A 21,094-nucleotide genomic window follows, 5' to 3' on the forward strand; every position below is an offset into this window, starting at 1 on the left:
GTTGCTGAGATATTGTAAGTTGGTTACAAAATATTACAAATGTAATAGTTACTGTTTACTGTGACTTATAAAATTTGGTTTAAGGCCTAGAACCTAAAGAATATTACCACTATAAAAATAGTTTGTGCTGAATAGTTTGCCATTTATACCTCTTTCATAACTACTATGGTTCCAGAGATATGAACATTTACTTGAAATGTGAGGCCAATTTGATTCTGTCAAAAAGCTTAGGCTCCGCCCATTGGAAGTGACAGTGCAAACTTCCTGAGCTCCATTGAATTGAGTTAAAGTGACCTTTCCCAAAGATTAGCTCTAAAGGAATGCAAGTTTAGTTTTAGTCATTTACAAAAATACCTCTTTACTAAACTATGTTGCCTTGTTATATATTTATGATGCTTACATTTTATTATGCACTTTATAAAGTCCACTTTCTTTGAAAAAAAATTACAGTTATGCACTAGTGTACCGCATGTGAAAAATGCTACATTCTAGATGAAATTAAATAGAAAGTAATGTGCCGTCTCCAACTGAGCAAAAAAGTGCTTGGAATATTGAACCTCTTGCCTAGAACTGGAAAAGGTCAATGAAATTCTGAGGTGAAACTGGCATGAAGCAACTGTCAGGATCATCAGCGGTGCATGGATGTCCCGTATCCTAATGGGGAGAAGAAAAAAAAAAGTCAAATGACATTTGCAAAATAAGCTACACTGATACAGTCTTGTTTATTCTTTAAAAGGATAAGCAAGCCAGTTTATAAGTATTAAATACATCTATGCCATTACCAATGCTTCAAAACTGGTATATCCATAAACAAATATGAACTCAGCAGGCTTTCTTGACTTCTAGGGGTTTCCGGTTGTGTCTGGGTCCTAACAAAATCAAGCCAGTTCCACTGAATGGGCTTGACACAACATTTTCTATTTATCCAGAGGGTGTACAATCATGGAGTGGGTTACACTTGTTAAGAGGCTGCCTGGGACTTGCTCCTCACTTCAGTTATGGCTATTGTCCTTAATCTATTCAATACAACTGGCTCAGCTGGTGAGGACCTGGTGAAAAATACACTGCCTACATAATCCATAATTCTTTAATGGATGATACCCAACCACAAACTCCCACCATTTTGAGCAGAACACTGTATAATGCAGATGTGAGCTACTGAAATAAATGTCTTACTGAAAAACTGTTGTACATTAACTTCGTTTTCTTCTCATTTGGAATGCAACTATACTGCAGCCATTTTGCTGCCTCATTTTATATGACTACTTGCCACAATGTGAACTTTAACAGTTCTATATTAGTCTTTTTGCTCATTTACTAATTATCAAAGACGTCATATGATGACATTCCAACAACATTGCTGGGGAAAGGCAGATGAGCAATTTTTACTTACTGTCTCAAGTTAAAAAGCTTTGACCATGGATAATGCAACCATAAAACTGTAATCTTATAAGGGTTGCATGTACAATAATGCTGAATGTTACTGGTCATTTATGTCAGCTATGCTATTTTACTTCACATACCAAGATTAAGAAAGAAGGTTGCAATGATCTGTTTATGGTCAGTTGTGCTATTTTACTCCATGTGCCAAAAATAAAAAGGAAAGCTGTAGTGAGACTACACAGGTAATCTGATGCTGCTAATCTTATAAGCAGTAAATTCAAGGAAATCTTATGGTACATGTAATGCACTCTGAGGTATTCTGATTGCTGGACTAGGAAAATTTTTGGAAGAAAGGGTGGGTAGATGATGAAATGTCTCTGAGCCTTATTTATGCACAACATATCGGGTGATGTGGCATATGAATGTGGCATCTTAGCAGTGTTCCCTTGAAAAGGGTGTAACTGGAATTCACAAGGACTGGATTATGTTAGCCTGTTGGCTTCCAGCATTTTTAGAAAGGGATAATTAAGAAAATGAGTCACACAATAGGAAGAAAAGGCTATACTGAGAGGGACCTTGGGAACGATGAGGCATACTGGGGGAGCAGTGAGGTACAAGGCTGAGTTTCTCGGCATTATGTTGCTTGACAGCATACACCAGGAATGTTTGCCTGTTATACTGAGAGAAGGTTTGCTGGAAATCTGGACGCTGAGCACTGAAATTAAAGTAACAGGGGAAGATAAAGACAGGAGTCTAAGATTTAGTATACAGGATAGTCATGGGAAAGGAATCTGGACTGGATAAATGAAACTACAGAGGAATTGTTAGTACTGTGAACGTGTTATAACTAAAACTGGATTTATTTTATTTGTTGTATTGTGTTTGTCAAGTGGGTGGGTGGGCCTTTTCAGCCACAAACCAGATACTGAAGCATAAAACAATTTTCAGACATATAGCACAAAGTAAATGGAAGATACTGAAGTACAAAGTGAAAAATGCCTGCATTACTGTATAAATAAGCAACTTAAATGGAAAATACACCTACAATGGCAAACCCACTGATAAAAGGGATGAGATAAATGACCCAAGTCCAATAACAAATATATTCACAAGTGAGACTAAACTTGCATGTTATACAAAATATTTTGCTTTTTATGAAGGAAGCTGTAGCTTTTATAACTTGGGAAATAGAGCATCATCATGTATGTGGAATTGCACACAACGTATTAACTGAATAAATACTTCTATATGGCATACTTAGGACATTCTTGCAGTGAGTCATGATTACAGCACACAATACAGAAAGGATCCCAGGGCATTAGTAGTTAAGGAGCGAGAAAAAAGCTGTCAGAAAGTATACAGTTATGTAAAATCTTACCATAACAGTAGATGTCCTTGTCTTCACTGTTACAGTATTCCTTATGTAAGAGAATCTCCTGCCGACAGCCCAATGTCCAGCCAAGTATACTAAAGCCTTTAGAGTTTATAGGCATTTTGTCAAACTTATGCTCCCTGCACAAGGCATAGTGCATAAAGGTGACAGGTGACACCTCAAAACTGAAAAGCCTCAGGAGAAACAGAATGTCTCTAGGGACGAGGAGGAACATGTGCATCCAAAAGGAGGAAAAAGAAAAGAATCCTTAGCCAGGAAGGCAAGAAGAATACAGCTGAGCAAAAGAGGGAGGGGGAGGGAGTGAATACTGCAACAGTGAAGAGAAGGACATCTGCTGTTATGGCAAGATTTTACACAACTGTAATATGTCCTTCCATATCACAGTTTCAGTATTCCTTATACAAGGGAGAGTACAAAAGCTCAAGAGGAAACCTGGAATCTTCTAGAAACCCATGCAGGATAGCTCTGGCAAAGCCAGCTCTTGCTCTAGAAATGACATCCAACTTGTAACATTTAGTGAAGGAATGGATAGAAGTCCAAGTAGCAGCTTCAACAGTGGAATTGATATACAGTACTTCGAAAAAAGAACCAGATGAAGCAACAGCTAACCAACAACTCTGGTAGAACGAGCCTTAACAGAGGTGGAAAGACATTTACCGTGAAAGGAATAACAAAAGGAAATGGCTTTAGAAATCCAGGAAGAGATGGTTTATTTAGAATGAGCCAAACTCTAAGACCTTGGATGAAAGGAAACAAAGTTGCTCAGATTTGCGAATGGCCTTTGTCTTTTCCAAATAATATTGGCGTGCCTATGCAGACCAAAGGTGTGAAGAACCTTCTTACTACCATGTTCCGAGGGGAGTCAAAAAGATCTACCTGAGGAGTACCCCACTGATGGACAATGTCCAGAAACACATCTCTGTGAAGCATCCAATCCTGAGACTATGTGCTGGACCTGTTCAGTCTGCCACTATAATCTGCTCTGAAGGAACGTTCACAGCCTGAAGTCACTTGATACAAGACAGCCAGATCCCAGACATGAAGAGCAAGCCTGCAAAGAAGGTAGGACTGTTCCTACCTTGCTTATTTACATATCCCATCACTGTGGTACTGTCTGTGGAAACTGAGGGGCCCTGGAAGAAAAAGAAAGAAAAGCCTGAAGACCAAAAGGAGAGCTCTCATCTCCTTGATTTTGATGTGATCTGACCTTTGATAGGGATAGGGGACAGCAGACACCCTGGACCCTGAGAGAGCTGAATGGAGATCCCCACCCCATGTCTGAACTCTTGAGATGGGACTGCAGGTTGGAAAGGAAGCCCTGGCTTGAGAAAAAGCTGATGAATTCATCACAGAAGGTTGAGTTTGACACAGGGAAGGAATGGAACCAGGAAATCCAGTGAATGACAGTATTGAAGACACAGTGACTTGAGGTACCACTGGAGTTCTCATACAGCCTGGCTAGAGGAATGAACCCTAGAACCTTGACAACATTCATGGCTGTGACTGAAGCCAAAGGAAGAAGGGGCTGGAAAAAGGCATTAAGAGTGAGGGCCTTGGGTGGAGGCTGGGAAACCAGCATGGAAATGGTCTGCATCCTGCAACTGAGAAAAACATGTTCCTGAGAGGGAACGAGGAATGATTTTTGAAAGCTTATTGTAAACCCTATGCTTATCATGTAAACAGTAAACTGAAGGTCCTGAAGAACCACCTCGTGGGATGAAGCCTGGATGAGCAGTTCATCTAGATAAGAAAATATCTGAACCCCATTCACCCTGCAAAAGGCAATGACAGAAGCAAGGCATTTGGTGAATATGCCTGGGGCAGTACAGAGGCCAAATGGCAAAGCAGGCAACTGAAAAGGCAAGGAAGAAACAGAGAAATGCAAAAACTTCCTGAAAAAGGGATGAAAGAAGATGTGAAGGTAGGCATCTTTAAGGTCCCAAAATACCAGGAAGGCCTGCAGGAGAACAGGAGGGAACAAGGTTTGAAGGGACAGCATCTGAACAGAGACGACCTTTGGAAAAGTACTGATTTGAGAAAGGTCCAGAATGGGTCTCCATGTGCCTTCCTTCTTCACTTTACAGACTCCGTGTCCCATTTTAGCTGTTAAAGAGAAACTGATCAGACTACCTAATTTTCTTTGTACGATGAAGAAAGAAAAGAAACTGATGATGCGCATACAAGTGCAGCATGTACTCCTCTCTGTTGGTAAAATTAGGGAAGACAACTGGAGAGTGATAGATTGATGCAGGGAAGTACCTGTAGCTACCTTAGGAACAAAGGATGGATAGATTTGGCAAGGGCACCTTATACTTATGAAAATTAGGTAAGGAGGTTCACAAAAAAGGCCCGCAGTTCTGATACTATTCAAAATGAAGTGACTGTCACCAAAAATAATGTTTTCCAAGGCAGTAATCTGAAGTCCACCTTCCCTGCAAGCTCCACTGGAGGTTTAGTTTAAGCTTGCAACACAATGGTGATATCTCAAGGAGGGGTAGGATCCCTTAGGGAAGGTCTGAGAAGGAAAGTGTCCCTTTGGAAAGCCTCACAGAGGAGATAGATCAATTCTCTCCAACAAGAAAAAAGTTATGGCTTACTAGAACCATCTGTGCTGTCGATCTTCATCTATTCTCGACTGTTGGGTGTCTGTTCTGATCCTTGGAACCGGTTCGGCCATTATACAGCTCATGCCAGCCAAAAATTTCTCGAGGTAATAGTCTATCCACAATGCCCCTTTACCATTTACCTAAGATAGAGTCTGAAAACTTATAGAAAGGCAGAAGGACCATGAGCCCATATGAAGAAGCCATGTCTATGGTGAACCCTAACAATGCACCCAGGACAAGAGTTCACTCCTCCAGAAATTCACAGGAGGGGGAAGGATGGTGGGATGCCAAAAACAGATTATGATCAACAACACAGATGGAACGTTACGGTAAGACATAACTTCTTTACCTGTCATCAATCTTCATCTTTTCTTGACTGTTAGGATAGAGTTCCCAGCTACTTTAGATCCCGGAAGGCCCTATGGAAGGATATTCCCGAGAACCATAGAACCAAAGGAAGCTCTTCCCTTGGAGACTAGATCTAATTTGTAATGAGTGATAAAGGTATGTGGAGTAGCCCACACTGCTGCTGCACATATTACATTCATGAAAGCCTTGGAATGAGTGGCCACTGACCTGGTGGAATGCGCTCTCAGTTGAGCAGGTAATTTTAAATTCTTTTTATCATATATGAAAGTAATACAAACTCTTAGCCATTTTGACATGGTAACTTTGGAAATGGACTTCCCTAAAGTTGAGCCGGAGAAAGAAACGCACAGCTGTTCTGATTTCTAAATTATTCATTTCTGTTGAGATAGAAACATAACTGTCTGTGAACATCCAACAAATGCAGACAATACTTTTTTGTTGGAAAAATTAGGGAAGAAAACAGGCAAGTCAATGGTTTGATTAATGCTGGACTCGACTACATTTGGAAGAAAGAATGGATTGGCTATGACTGAAACTCTATCCTTGTGAAAAATTAAGTAAGGGGTTTTGAGCACAAGGCCTGCAACTCAGAAACTCATCATGCTGAAGTTATAGGTATGAAGAAAAGTGTTTTCCATGAAAGAAACTTCAGGTTGCATGTTGCGGCTGGCTCAAAAGGGGAAAGCACCAAAGAACTGGAGAACAATGGTCAAATCCCATGGCGGCAGGGGTCTTTAAATGGAGGCATCAAAGGCAAAGTTCCTTTGAGGAACACTTTACATAGTTTATGAAAAATTAGAGGAAGGTCCCTCAAAACCATTCTGGAAATTAGAAATGGCAGCTAATTGGACTAACTGTAGAGGCGGATGCCCCTTGCTTAAAAAGGATGGATAGAAATTCTAGAACTTTCTCCACCGGAGCAGAGAAAGGATCAAGATTCGTTATACTTCGACTGAAAATCTCCTCCACATACTAAAGTAAAGTTTCCTGGTGGATGGTCTATGGGAAGCCAGCAGAAGGTAATCCAAAACCATTATGGAAATTAGAAATGGCAGCTAATTGGACTTCAACTGTAAAGGCGGATGCCCTTTCATCAAAAAGGATGGATAGAAATTCAAGAACTTTCTCCACCGGAGCGGAGAAAGGATCGAGATGGTTATACTTCCAGATTGCAAATCTCCTCCACATACTAAGAAAGTTTCCTGGCGGATGGTCTATGGGAAGCCAGCAGAATATTCTGCATTGGAGTTGGTATATCTTTATGCCTGGCGACTAGCGGAATTGAAGGAACCAAGCTGTCAGCTTGGGGTTTTGAAGGCTGGGGTGCACCAGTCCCTGAGGGTGAGATAGCAGGTCTAGAACTGGGTCCAGAATCTATGGACAGTGAACTAGATGAGACCACAAGAAGGGGGATCAAATTTGTTGAGGCCAGTAGGAAGCAATGAGGATCACTTTGCTTCTCAACCTGGCTGCTTTCTTGAAAAAATGTGGGATTAGAGGGAAGGGGGGAAAGGCGTACAGGAGACAGGGGCCAATCGAGGAGCAGAGTGTCCCTCAGTGACTCCTCCGATGGGGGGTCAGGGCAAAGTAACTTCTGCACTTTTTTTGGGGTGATGCAAAAAGGTTGCAGTAAGGCTGGCCCCAGCGAGGAAAAATCCTCCTCGCTATTTTGGGATTGAGACACCACTATTGAGCAGCAGAATGCATCTGCTCAATTTGTCCATGATCACGTCTGAACTCCCCGGGATGTGCGTTGCTATCAGAAAGCGGTTGGAGGAAATAGCCCATTACCACACTCTCAGGGCCTCTCGACATAGTGGGTAGGACTTGGTTCCCCCTTGTTTGTTGATGTACCAGACCACATACATGTTGTAGGATTGGATCACAATGGTCACGAGGGGCAGAACAGATTGAAAGGCTTGCAATCCTAGAAGCACTGCCCTTAACTCCAGAACACTGATGTGCATGTTGGCCTCTATTAGGGACCAAATGCCTTGGACTGTTCTAACCAGATAATGTCCCCCTCCCCAATCTGGGAGGCATCTCTGTTTACTATGGCCTTAGGTTGCGGGGTGAAAAAAGGACGGCCTAATAGGATTTCCTCAGACTCTATCCACCAGTGGCTGGTGATTAATATGGGGTAGTTCACTGGATGGGTTAGACTAAACCATTGTATTGCTAGAAACCATTGTAGCAGATGCATGTGGAACTCCGCTAATGGAACTAGAGTGATGGTCACTGCCATCGACCCCAACACTTGAAGGACCAGAAGTGCTGGAACTTTGTTTTTGTAAAGAATGGAATGTACTTGGGGTTTTATCTTCTGTAATCTGTGTTGGGGAATAGAGGCTACATCAGAAGTGGTGTTTAGATGAGCTGCTATGAATTCTAAATTTTGCTAGGGGCTTAGTTGAGATTTTGCTTGACGGATTATGATTCCCAAGCTCAGGAACAAATGCAAAGTGAATTCTGTTGCTTGAAGTAGTAGATGCCTTGTGAGAGCAGTGATGAGGCAGTCAAGTTATGAAAACACCTGGAATCTGTGCAGTCTCATGTAAGCTGTCACTGCTGTCATACATTTGGTGAACACCCTGGGGGGGCTCTGGTGAGACCAAAAGGCAGCACTCTGAATTGAAAATGACTGGCTCCCAGACGAAAGCAGTGAAACCTTTTGGAGCGCTTGTCCATTTTTATGTGGTAGTATGCATCTTGAAGGAGGACTATAGAGCATATCCAATTATTTTCCTCCAAAAGGGGAAGTACAGATTGAACCATGATCATCAGGAATTTGGACTGTCGAACAAATTTGTTTAGAATGCTGAGATCCAGTACAGGTCTCCAATCCCCCTGTCATTTTTGTCATTAAAAAGAACCCGGAGTAAAATCCGGGGATCCTATGATGATTTTTTTTAGCAGCTTTTGGATTTCTAAGGCTGCTTGGTCTCTCTGATTGGGTGGAACATTAGGGATACTTGTTAGTCTGGGATAAACCTCGGGTAATAATTCTCTGCATCCAAACATCTGAGGTTATCTGTCACCAGGCTTTTGCATTCAGATAAAATCTCCCTCCGACCACTTCCAGAGGTAAGCAATCAGGCCCCCCCTTTCAGGAATGCTGGTTAAGGCTGACCACAGAAAGTCTCTGGAAAGCTGATTTTGCGGGTCACCATCTTCCATTAAAAGCTCCCACACCTCTGCTCCGAGGGGACCTCTCACCATGTGTATCTTGGAAATGCCCTTGGGACTTTTTGAACCACATCTTCCCACTCCTCTGATTCCTAGCGTAAGATCGTTGAGGGGGACGGAAAAACATATGCCCACATCAGATAGGATCTTCCCATCCTTCTCACACCTGACTAGAGTTTCTTTAACTTTGGGGCTGAATGAAGATGATCTGTCAAAAGGAGTACTGATGAAGGAAGACTTGAATGGCTCCGCAAATTCACATAGTTAACACGCCTGGATGAACCTAACAGCAAAGCCTGAACCTGCTGACCTGGTTGTCCCTTTGGATGCATGTAAAATGAGACTCATGGATGAGTTGGAAATAGACTCCAGGACAGCTAAGTGGGAGGCCACTTTTTCTTGGACCTTATCAGATACAGCTCCTGCTATACAGCTCCTGCTAGGGTGTCTGACAGTTCCTTGATCAGATCTCAATTGAGTCTAGCAAAATGTGCAGAGAAATTCAAGGACCTTAAGGCAAAGGTCGATGATGCATAGACCCACTTTCCAAATCTGTCCGTCGCTCTAGACTGGTGCAGAAGGAGGAATCTGTTCAGAAAGCTTCAGAACCTTAGCTTTCGGTTCCAAGGAGGAATCAGCAGGAGGAGACTTCTGATTTCTTGATGTTGGCTGTGATGGAGATGGTGGCACTGATTAACTGCTTTTGGAACCAGAGGTCTTAAGGAGACTTGTCAGCCTTGGATAAAGCTTCTTCAAAAGGGGACTTTATAAGCCCTTTAAGAATGAGCTTATTTTGTTGTTCTACCAAGACCCTAGTACTGAAGGCCTGCCAGATAGAACACTCAATGTCTAAATGCGGTGCATGTAGACAATACATGCAAGCCAAATGTTCGTCATAATTAGGCATTTTTCAACTGCAGTCCTGGCACTGCTTAAAACCAATCGTTCACTTAGACTTTTCAGCCATATTGACAAGTGGCAGAGAAGTCAACAAACACCACACACAAATCAAAGAAAGGAAAGAAAAGGAGGAAGTTCTACCAACAATAGTAGGAAGAACTACCAAAAAGAGAAAGGGATTCAGGAAAGACTACCAGCAATAGAAGGAAAATACCACCAATGGGTATGGAAACACACTCGCAGAGGAAAAGGTGGCTAGAAAATTAATGTTTTATGAAAACGAAAGGAAGAAAGATTAATATATTTTAAGATTTACTTAGCTGTGAGAGGAGAGTTGGCTGACCCATCTTGCTATAAGAGCAGCAAATGAGATCTGGGGTAAATTGGAGAGGAGCAATGTGGGTAGACTATTAGCTTGAGAGATTTTTTGGCTGGCGTGAGCTGTATAACAGCCAAACTGGTTCAGAGGATCAGAACAGACACCAAACAGTCAAGAATAGATGAAGATTGACAACATCAGATCTAAAAATAGCAGCTAACTGACCTTGACGGGGATATAACACCCATGGAGGGTCTATCAAATGAGGTCAGAGGAAAGGAAACTGCACCTATCAAAGTCAGAAAGAGGCAATGAGGACAATTGTGACCTTCCTCTCTAATGCTTTCTCTAGAAAGTTTGGTATAACAGGGGTAAGGAGGAAAGGAGTACAGAATCCAAGGGGACCAGGGGGCCAAATGTGGGTCAGAACATCCCTCAATGACTCCCCTTCTGGGGGTATCAAGGAAAAAGTACCTGATGCATTTCATGTTGTGAGGGGAAACAAAGATCATAGCACAGTTGACCCCAGCGACAGAAAATCTGATCTGTCACGGTCAGACTGAGGGGACCACTCGTAAGGGTAGACTTGTACAACCTGCCTGTTAGAGCAATGAATTTCCATGAGATGTGCATTGCCATCAGAAAGCAATTAGAAGATATTGCTCACTGCTAAACTCTCATCGCTTCTTGACATAATAGTCTGCCTGAATGGATATCAATACTAGAGGGAGGGAGTCCTGGAAGGCCTGCAATGCTAGGAGGAATGCCCTCATCTTCAGAATACTGATATGAAGACTGGCTTCAGAGGGGAACCAAGTGCCTTGGACAGTGTTCCCTATGTAGTGCCCCCACACCCCATTTGGGAAGTGTCTGAGGTCACTGTGGCCTTGGGAGTAGGTGGGACAGATGACCCTGTGTTCATTTTGCAAATATTTATTAGGGGTACTTGAAAACTCATGGGTTGATGTCTAATGGACCACTGCATTGCAATCATCCACTGGAGCACTCATGTGATACATGGCAACAGGGACTAGGGTACTGGAAGCAGCCATCAATCCAACAAGTCAAGTCAAAGAATCAGCCTAGCTGGTGGCTTCTACAGGAAATGACCTCTAATGCCTAATTGTAGATGGTGGCAAATCTATTCTCTGGAAGTCTCAGTATCTGGCATCTCATAGCCATGTGTGTGCCTATAAATTCTATTGTCTGGACCAGCAGAAAAGTACAGTTGTGTACAATTACCATAAATGTAGATGTTAGAGTGTATTCACTGTTACAGTCATCATATTTGGGTTATCCCTGCCAGGGTAGCCCTCAGTTGGCCTGAATATCAGAGGCTTAATATTTCTGCGTCGGTTGCTGTCACTCCAGGACTGACGTCAGGTCGTCAGTGGTATAAAAACAGGCAGCCGATGCCATTACATCAGTTTTTCTTGCCCTAAATGTCAGGAGCCCCCAATAAGGGGGTAGGTTATGGTGGAAGACCACCACCAGTAGAAAGTAAATACCAAAAATTCCTTGTAAGGACAGAAAGAGAAAGGGGATGGAGGGAGGGAAAAAAGCACTGCAACAGAGAATACAATTGAACATAGACACTTATGGTAAGTGTACACAACTGTACTATGTTCTTCGTGTTTTACTGTTGCAGTCATCACATTTGGGTTGATTCCCGAAGCTGAAAAAAAGGGTGGAGGCAGTCAAGAAGACTGGTGGCTGGCTAGGATGCCCTGCAAGACTGCAGTGGCAAAGCCTGCCCTGGATTTGGAGAAGATAGGCAGGTGGTAATGCTTGGTGATTCCCAAAGCTGAAGAAAAGGGTGGAGGCAGTCAAGAAGACTGGGGGCTGGCTAGGATGCCATGCAAGACCGCAGTGGCAAAGCCTGCCATGGTTTTGGAGAAGATAGGCAGGTGGTAATGCTTGTTGAAAGTGTGAACAGAAGTCCATGTTGCAGCCTACAGGATGTCCCTGGTGGGACCCCTCTGAAGAACACTGCAGAGGTGGAGGTTGCTCTGGTGGAATGTGTCCTGACCACCTTGGGGGGAGGTTTTCAGTGCGGTTTGTAGCAGAAATGGATGCAATGTGCTACCCACTTGGAAATTATTTGGATATGGCCTTGCCCTCTGCTCCTGCAGCAAGGCTAACAAACAATTGACCAGTTTTTGTAAAAGATTTAGTCCTGTCTAGGTAGAATCTGAGCTGTCCGTGCACATCCAGAGAGTGCAGAATCCTTTCCCCTTGTTTAGTGGGTTAGGGAAAATGTGGGCAAATGAATGGATTGGTTGAGAGCCACTTTTGGCGTGAAGGATGTTAGTCCTGAGGGAGACCCTGTCAGCATGGAAAATGATGAATAGCTCTACAGCCATAAGTGCTTGTAGCTCTGATATTCTTCTAGCTGAAGTGATGGCCAAGCAAGGCTGTCTTCCAAGAGAGAAATTGTAACTCTGCTGAAGCTGCAAGTTCAAAGGGGGGCAGGGTGAGCTTTTCCAACACAAAGTTTTGGTCCCAAGATGGGGTAGGAGCTCTTCTGGGTGGCCTCAAGTTGTTAGCCCCTCTTAGGAACTGTTTGATGAGAGGGTGCATGAAAAGAGGTGGCTCTGTGCTGAACTGAGCAGAGATGGCACAGGGATGAATTTTAATAGAAGGATAGACCCTTGTGTAGTAGGTCTGCCAGGTAATCCAGGATGAGAGGTAGGGTGGGCTGTGGCTTTCCGGCTTCCTTAGCCTGGGTCCAAGTGCAAAACCTTTTCCACTTAGCATAAGACTTTCTAGTGCTGGGGCGTCTGGCCTCACTTATAACATCTAGAACTTATTTGCTTAGATTGGCAGCTTGAGGAGAGGTCAAGGAATAAGCCAGGCTGCCAGATTGAGGGTCTTCAATTGGGAATGCATGGGTTCTCCATTCCTCTGGGCCAGAAGTGTTGGAATTTGAGGTAGGTGCCATGGTGGCAGGAGTGACAGGCTGCGCAGCAGTGGGTAACAGTGCTGCCGTGGCCAGTCTGGGGCAATCAGGATTGTCCTCAGTTTTTCCTCCCTTAGTTTGAGCAGTACCCTTGAAATGAGTGGTAGAGGGGGGAAATGCATAGACAGAGAACATTTACCCACTGGAAGGATAGAGCATCCACTTTCCAGGCCTTGCTGTGAGGTTCCCTGATGAAGAATTTGCTGAGCTGATGATTGGAGTGGGAGGCAAAGAGGTCTACCTTTGGGGTGCCCCATTTCTGGGTTACAAGGGTGAATGTTCTTTGGTCTAGCTGCCACTTGTGCGGGTCTAGCAGGTTTCTGCTTAGGTTGTCTGCCAGAGAGTTTAAAGAGCCTGGCAGGAATTGTGCTAACAGGTGTAGATGCATGGCTGCAGCCATGTGCCAAAGGGTCATGGCGAGCCTGCACAGAGGACAACAGTGAGTCCCCTACCTACTTGTTGATGTACCACATCACCGTGGTGTTGTCTGTTTTGATCAGCAGAGGCCCCAGGGAGAGTAGGGATCTGAAAGCTGTCAAGGCATGCTGAACAGGTAACATCTCTTTTTGATTGATGTGCAGATGCATTTGATTTGGGGTCCACTGGTGTCCAGGTGTGCACCCCAGGCATAGTCGGATGCATCTGTGGTGAGGGTCTGGGAGGCATGGGGTAGTGAGAGGAGGAAGTTCCTTTTTGGGGTAGCATGCTGCTGCCCATGAAAGAAAGTCTTTCCTTAGGCAAGGTATCATTGGTATAAAAGTTTCCAGGTCTTGAGACTGCTGACAGTAAAGGCATTTTAGGTACCATTGTAGTTTCCTCATAAGCAGTCTGGCATATGGAATGAGTAGAATACAAGGAGCCATGAACCCTAGAGCTTGCAGGATTTTCCTTGCAGATAACTGGGTCCTGGTGGGTAGTTGAGAGAGGTAGGTTTGTCAGGTAGGTTTGTTTTTCTGGTGTAAGGAATGCCATCTGGGATGCTGTGTCCAGGCTTGCTCCCAGGACAACAATTTTTTGTGTGGGTACTAGTTTTTATTTCTTTTCATTGATAGTATAACCCAGGGAGGTCAGTAGGTCCTTTACAAAGGTGAGGTGCTTTAGCAGCTTTTCCTGACTGTCTGCCTGAATCAGGCAGTCATCTAAGTATGGGTACATTTGAATATTTCTTTGCCTGCAAAAAACAATGGAGGGAGCCAGACATTTTGTGAAAACTCTGGGAGTAGTGGATAAGCCAAAGAGAAGTGCAGAGAACTAAAAGTGCAGTGATCCTGCTCTGAAACGTAGGTATTTCCTGTATGATTCCCTGATTGGGATGTGTAGGTAGGCCTCAGATCTAGGGTGGCTAACCAAGCATCCTTGGAAAGCATAGGAAGAAGCTACTGGAGGGTGAGCACTTTGAATTTTGTTATCACCAGAAAGGTGTTTAGAATGGATAAGTAGAGGATGGGGCGCCATGTGCCATCTTTTCTGGGTACCAGGAAGAGTCTTGACTAGAAACCTTGGCCTGTCTGTTCTGCAGGAACAGGCTCTAGTGCCCTAGAGCTCTAGAGAGTGCTCTACCCAACTGTCTGCGGGAAGATCTGGGAACCCTTTTGGGGTTGGTAGTGTGTGAAAATAAAATTTGTATCCCTGGGACACTATGTTGAGGACCCAGCGGTCATTGGTAATGGTGGCCCAGTTGCTTGTGTGGAAGGAGAGTTTTCCTCCAAGGGGCAAAGTGCAGGTGGGCAGAGGGAGAGGGTGGAAGTGTAAAGTCATTATTAGCGCTTACCATAAGGGGGTGACTTTGCACTCCCTGGTTTTGAAGAGGAGGAACTCCATTGCTTAGATCTATGCATTCCCTGGAGCTGTTGTCTGGGGGGGGCTTGCTTCCCCTGGGTCTGGGCTGAGCTGACCTGGGGGTGGACAGGAGAAGACCAGTGCTTGGAGTAGCAATGCCTCGGTGGCTGGACCTGTAGAAGTCTGTCTGCACAGATTTAGCTTTTTCTTCCATCTTTTTTAGGACCCCTTCTGCCTTGGTGCCAAATAAGTTGTCTTTGTGCAAGGGTGTGTCCAATAATTTGGATCTGACATGGTCTGACAAGGTCTGTTCCTTAAGCCAAGCATGTCTTCTAAGTGTAGAATCAATAACTGCTGCCCTGCTTCTAGGGCATCAAAACCATATTGTAAGGTGTGCTTAGTTACTTGACTTGCAAAATGCATTAACTCTTGTAACTTATTTTCTGCACAAGCAGGGAAAGAAGATATTTTTTGTTTGAGGAGTTCCATGGTATGTTACGGATATTTCAACATATGGAACTGACAATTTAATGTTCCAATAGCAAGAGTAGCAGAGGTGTATACTTTTTTAGCCAATCTGTCTAATGCTCGGGAATCCCTACCTGAGAGGATGGGATTCTTAGCTGAAGTTGCTTTGATTCCTTTAGGTCCTTGAGAGATGACCTCGGGGTCAGCAGTAGGATTTTTGAAAAGAAATTTGTGCGAGTCAGGGACTCTATAGTACCGGTCAGGTTTCCTGGGAGCAGGAGGGAGGGTGTCAGAGGTCAGACTGGATTCCATAAAAACATCATCCACAACATCCAGGACAGGAGGAATGGCCAGAGGTCTGTGCTGTGGAAGATCTAAGAATTCCCTGAGTCTCTTTACCGAGGATAGTCCTGACATTCCCATTGGAAATGCTCCCATCAAAATATGTAGGGTTTCTGCATCAGAACCCTCATAAGCAGAGAGGGGTTGCATATCTTCATATTCAGATACATCAGAATCATTGGACTCCTGTTCAGATAAAACTACTGGGGATAAGTCTCTTTTGGAAGGGGTAGCCTGGCTTCCCCTGATAAGGTCTTCCGCCATTTTGAGCATTTGAGACTGAGGCAAGGAAGCAGGGGCCTGAGCTTGGGTCATCGTTTCTTGGGTGTGGTTCGTACCCTGGGCCTTACAAACTCAGTAGTTTTTGAAAGAACTGTAGATGCAAAAGAAATCAGTCTGTGTCGAGTATCGGTAGTGCGAAGTACTTCCTCGGAAGCTGATGCTCAGTGGCTCCAGACCCATCTAAGGTAGAGACATCCACAGAATCCTTAGTCGAAGAAGAGTCTCGCAGCATACCGGACTCTGAAAGGGTCTCGGTAGCAGCCTGCAAATCCACAGAAGCAGACATCAGGGGCTGCAAAATCAACTCACTGAGAACTGGATAACTAACTACTAGCTTAACGGAAGCATAGTCTGCAGTTTTGGACCTGTGTGGTCAGTCTCTGTCCTTATCCTTACTTTTTTTGGAAGATCGGTTGTCGGATGGCTTACCGAAGCCATATCGGAAGTAGAGGACCGAGAGCGAAAACATTTAGCTACAATAAGGGCCTGACGACATATAGTTCTGGCGTTGAACAAAGTACAAAAGCAACAGCGGGGGACATCATGGTCTGGGCCTAAACAAGTGACGCAGTAAGAATGTGTCTGTGTGGTATTTGCTTTCCACAGGCGAGACAATTGTTAACTTTTTCTGAGATCGGTTAGAGCAAGAAAAAAGGATCCTTACCGGGATACTTCACTTTGGAAACAAAAGACTCAGGTAGCAGCCGACCAGCACTCATGCTAACTGCTTCTGCTTCGGGCTCCTTGGCAAGAAAGTCTGATGTAATGGCGTTGGCTGCCTGTTTTTATACCACTGATGACCTGACGTCAGTCCTGGAGCGACAGCAACCAACACAGAAATACAAAGCCTCTGATATTTGGGCCGATTGAAGGCTACCTTGGCAGAGATAACCCAAATGTTATGACTAACAGTGAAACATGAAGAACATCTTGCACTTGTCACAGTTCACGGTGATACCCAGTTGGGAGCAAAGGTGGAGCAGAGAGTCCCTGGCATGGATGAGAACATTCCTGGTAGGGGTGGAGAAGATTTAGTCTTCAACATACAGGAACACCCAGAACCACCTCAGTATGAGATGAGCTACAATCACTGCCACACACTTCGTGAACACCCAGGGGGGCTATGGTGAGACCAAAGGGCAGGGTCCTGGGTTGGAAGGACAGTCACAGCAAGAAGCAGAGAAACCTTCTGGATCACCTGTCCTTCATTGTGAAGGTCTATCAAGCACATCCAATTGCCCTTCCTCAACAATGCGAGAAGACTGCACTGTGAACATCCAGAACTTTATCTGTCTGTCATATTCACTGAGATGGTTGAGGTCCAAGACCCATTCCTTTTTTGCACCAGAAAGAATCCTGAGTAAAGATCAAGATCTCATTGATCTGGTGGGACCTCCTGGATGACTTGCTTGTCCAGTAGCTTTTTTATTTCTAGAACTGTGTTTTTATTTTGGGAGGGTGTATCTTTGGGGCAGCTTTTTTGATGGTGGGGCATGAAACAGAAAGGAAATTGAATAGTTTCTGTTTATGATCTCTTGCACCCCCATGAGTTTCAGGTGATGGATGCTCAGGCCTTGAAGTGCAGAGATACGTGTCCTTGACTGCCTGCAGAATGTGGCAATTTGGCAACCATTCAGGAGTGCTGATAATGTCCCTTGGAGAATGGTTCTTGGAAGCCTTGATTTTGTGACCCATCTCTGCCACAGGGGTGATGTCCACCTTTAGAATTCCTCTCTCTGCCACAGGAAGGTCTATCTCCAGAGGTTTTGGGAGAGAAACCTTGGTTTCTACAACTACAGCTTCTTGCTTCCCTTCTGCTTCCTACAGAAAGATCTCTGGGAGGTAGGGAATCACATTACTATGGCAGAAAAAGGTCTTCCTGTCTTGCTTGCTTCTAGAGAGTGTATCCGTGATTTTAGACCCAAAGAGTGATGTGCCATCATAAGGGGTTATTGACAAAGGATGTCTAATTGCTCAGCATAGTTGCACATTCAGGTATGTCTCCTTACAGTTATGCAAGTACCTGTGGCTCTCAAACCGCCCTCTGTTGCATTAGGAATTAGGTGCATTGACAGATTGGAAAGGGTGACCAGCTGCGAGGTCAAGGTTTTCTTTCTCTGCTGGGATGGACTCAGAGAAATTTGGAGAGTTCCTTTTTGAAATCCCTCTGGAATTCTGTGACATGTGCCAAGTAATTCAATACCCTCAGAGTGAACGTCATGGAAGTGTACACCCTCGTCCCAAATCTGTCCTTTATTTATTTGCAGTTTGATTACTGGGGAAGTACACTGGGCCGAACTGACCCATTTTCAGTGGAGGCCCGGAGAGAAAAGCTCCAAGATGCATTATACAATTTAGATACAATTGGTAGTGAATATTAAAGATAATATTATGTAGAACAGTTACTCATAAATGCATTCAACATCATGCATAGTTAACAAATTCATTAAGCTTGAAGGTAGGGATCATACACAGTTTCATTTGTGGAAAACAGAAGGTGTGGAAACAGTTTACAAACCTTTTAAGAAAACGTAAAAACGCTTTACATATATATATATATATATATATATATACATATACATATACATATACATATATATATATATATATATATATATATATATATATATATATAAAATGTGTATAACGCATCGTGTAAATGCGTACTGCTGTAGTAACAATGTAGTTAAGTAGGGGTTTGAATCCTGCATTTGCCATGTGTGTGTCTCTCTCTCTTTGGGGAGGAGCAACCTTTTATAGTAACTTGGCCTAATGGTTAAGGTGTTTGCCTTACAAACACAAGGTGCAGGGTTTGAGTCTCACAAGGGATAATTGGCTAGGCTTAAAATGGCTCGCAAGGGCAGTTAGCTTAGTACTAACCTATGAACTGAACTATATCAACAGTAGAATGCTATTTACAATATTGACAAGGTTGGGCTGTGTGAGGGTAGCTGTAGGAGTTGAGCGTTTACAGAGAAGCTATAGAAATTGTTGAGAGCTTACATAGGCTCATAGGAAAATAACAGTTTTAGAGCTTGGGAACCAGAGAGAGAACCCCCTTTGATTAGGTAGGGTGAAGGCAGGTACATTTCCATTTAATGGACAGGTGTTTTAATACTTAGGTTTTGAACTTTTCTGAGTTTGGTATGGTTCTTAATGTGGAGGGAAGGGCTCTCTGTTAGGGAGGTGAACAGAAGAGCTTTTGGGCAAGCTCCTTCTTAGTGGTGGCCACCACTACCATGGAATTGAAGGTAGGACCCCTGATCCAATGCTGACAGTCTTTGGGTGACACATGATGGTTATCCAGTTTGCAGGGATTTGTTCAGCCACATCCGGCTACTTCCATGCCCACACTAAGATAATCAACCATCTTATTACCAAGGGGGACTGCCCAAGTAGTAGCTGGGCCAGACCCAAATGCCTCAAGAAAAAATTCCTTCTGGAAGAGGGTTTCTTCAGAGGACCACTCGCCTTTCTGGCTGAAAAGCTTGAGGATCACCCTAAATGAGATGTCCTCAAGGGGGGATCTGGGGGACACCTCCTCCATCAAAAATCTGTATATTTGGTTAATGACTCCAGAGGGGATTCAATGAGACTCCTTTTACAGGTATATTTTCAAGGAGCCTCTATAGTGAGACGTTCCAGCAATGACTCAGAAGAAGAATGGGAGTCCCAACTACGGATTGTCTTGAGGCTCAATTGGCCCAACTGTCCTGATAGGATGGGAGGAGTAGGATCAGGTCCCCATGAGCATTCCATGGGGAAGGGATGGAGCCAAGTGAGGAAGAGAAGTCCACTCATCCAACAGGAAGAACGCTCTCTCAACATACTCAAATGCCAAAGCTGTGGAGAAACCCAAAATTTAGCTGGATGAGGAATAAAGCTGCCAGCCCAAGCAAATTTCAGAAATCGGATTGGCTATGCTATGAGGTCAATGCCAGAGGCAAGCTGTCTAGTGCTAAAGTTCCAAGAGGAAGGGGTGGCTCTGAAAACTTCAGAGTGGATGCAATTCCTCCTGATCCAGCATGAATGCTTAAGCCCAGAGATCCTTCCAGATCCAAGGATCCAAGCCACTCAGAGCTGGTACCATCAGAGAACATAATGGAGTACACAAGTCAACCAAGTTTTCCTAACCAATGTGGACAAATTCTGGGCAACACTTGGATCTGTAGTACTTGAACTGGAAAATGGATTGAGATTGCTCATGGGTTCGGCAGTGATGAGAGTTGGAAAAATCCCCCAACTGAATCAGTTGTGAGAAAGTTACTCATCATCGAATCCACATCCACTTTGGTTTCTGGTAGACTGGACTGACTGCAGGGCATGGGTCTAGAGGGTCTGTGAAATAACCCTCCTGTAAAAAAAAAAAAAAAAAAAAGGGGGGGGCAGCAAAGCCTTGGAGAAATGGGCTCCACGGAGAACCTAGGCTCAAGACAAACAAATTTATTGTTTATGTCAGAATTAGGAATTTTTGGGCTACAGGCCATACTTTTCTGAAATCCAAACGGATTTCCACACATCATGGAAAGATGGGATAAATAAAGCCAACAAGGTTAAGAAGCAATACCAAGAAACACAATTACAAAAAAAAAAAAAAACGGCTCACAAGTTCCTAAACAACTATTTGCATATGAAAGAGAAAAGTCTGACAACAAAAGCTATTAAATGGGGAAAAGGGTGCCAAAGATGTAAGAGATGGACATTATGCTAGACAAAGCATTTTTTTTGCAGTAACAGGCAAGGTAAAGTCAAAGAAGAAAATACATAAAAAAATATCAAAATAATTCACCCCAAAAAATCTTAACTGTTACTAACCTAAGTCTGGGAGATGGAGATCTGCATTTGAAGCAGAGGAGCAGTAAATGAGATCTAAGGTAATGTCACAGGCAGGAGGGAATTATGGGTGAGGGGAGAGCCTGACCTTTGGTTTCAAAGTCTACAGTGGCCAAAGTTGGATCTGAGGTCAGAAAAGACCCAGCAGTCAAGGAATGGATAAGAGACATCAGAGCTATTTAATTTGCTGTCCTTTCCAAAGGTGTGGTAACCTCTGAGACAGAAATCACTCCCTCCAGCAGGTTCTATTAATGTCACATACCAGGTTAAGGTCT

General features: G+C 43.8%; 1 protein-coding gene across 1 annotated transcript in view; it reads right to left on the reverse strand.

Annotated features, from left to right (window-relative positions):
• Positions 1 to 203: 203 nt before the first annotated feature.
• Positions 204 to 21,094, reverse strand: part of FBXO25 (F-box protein 25) — an 813,655-nt gene continuing 792,764 nt past the window's right edge. The window contains exon 9 of the mRNA XM_044086761.1: positions 204 to 654. Coding sequence (XP_043942696.1) covers positions 565 to 654 — 90 coding nt within the window. The 3' untranslated portion in view covers positions 204 to 564. The remainder of the gene's footprint in view (positions 655 to 21,094) is intronic.

Source organism: Protopterus annectens, chromosome 1.part1 (genome assembly GCF_019279795.1).
Source record: "Protopterus annectens isolate FY-2018-M chromosome 1.part1, PAN1.0, whole genome shotgun sequence".
In the NCBI taxonomy this organism is placed as follows: Eukaryota; Metazoa; Chordata; order Ceratodontiformes; family Protopteridae; genus Protopterus; species Protopterus annectens.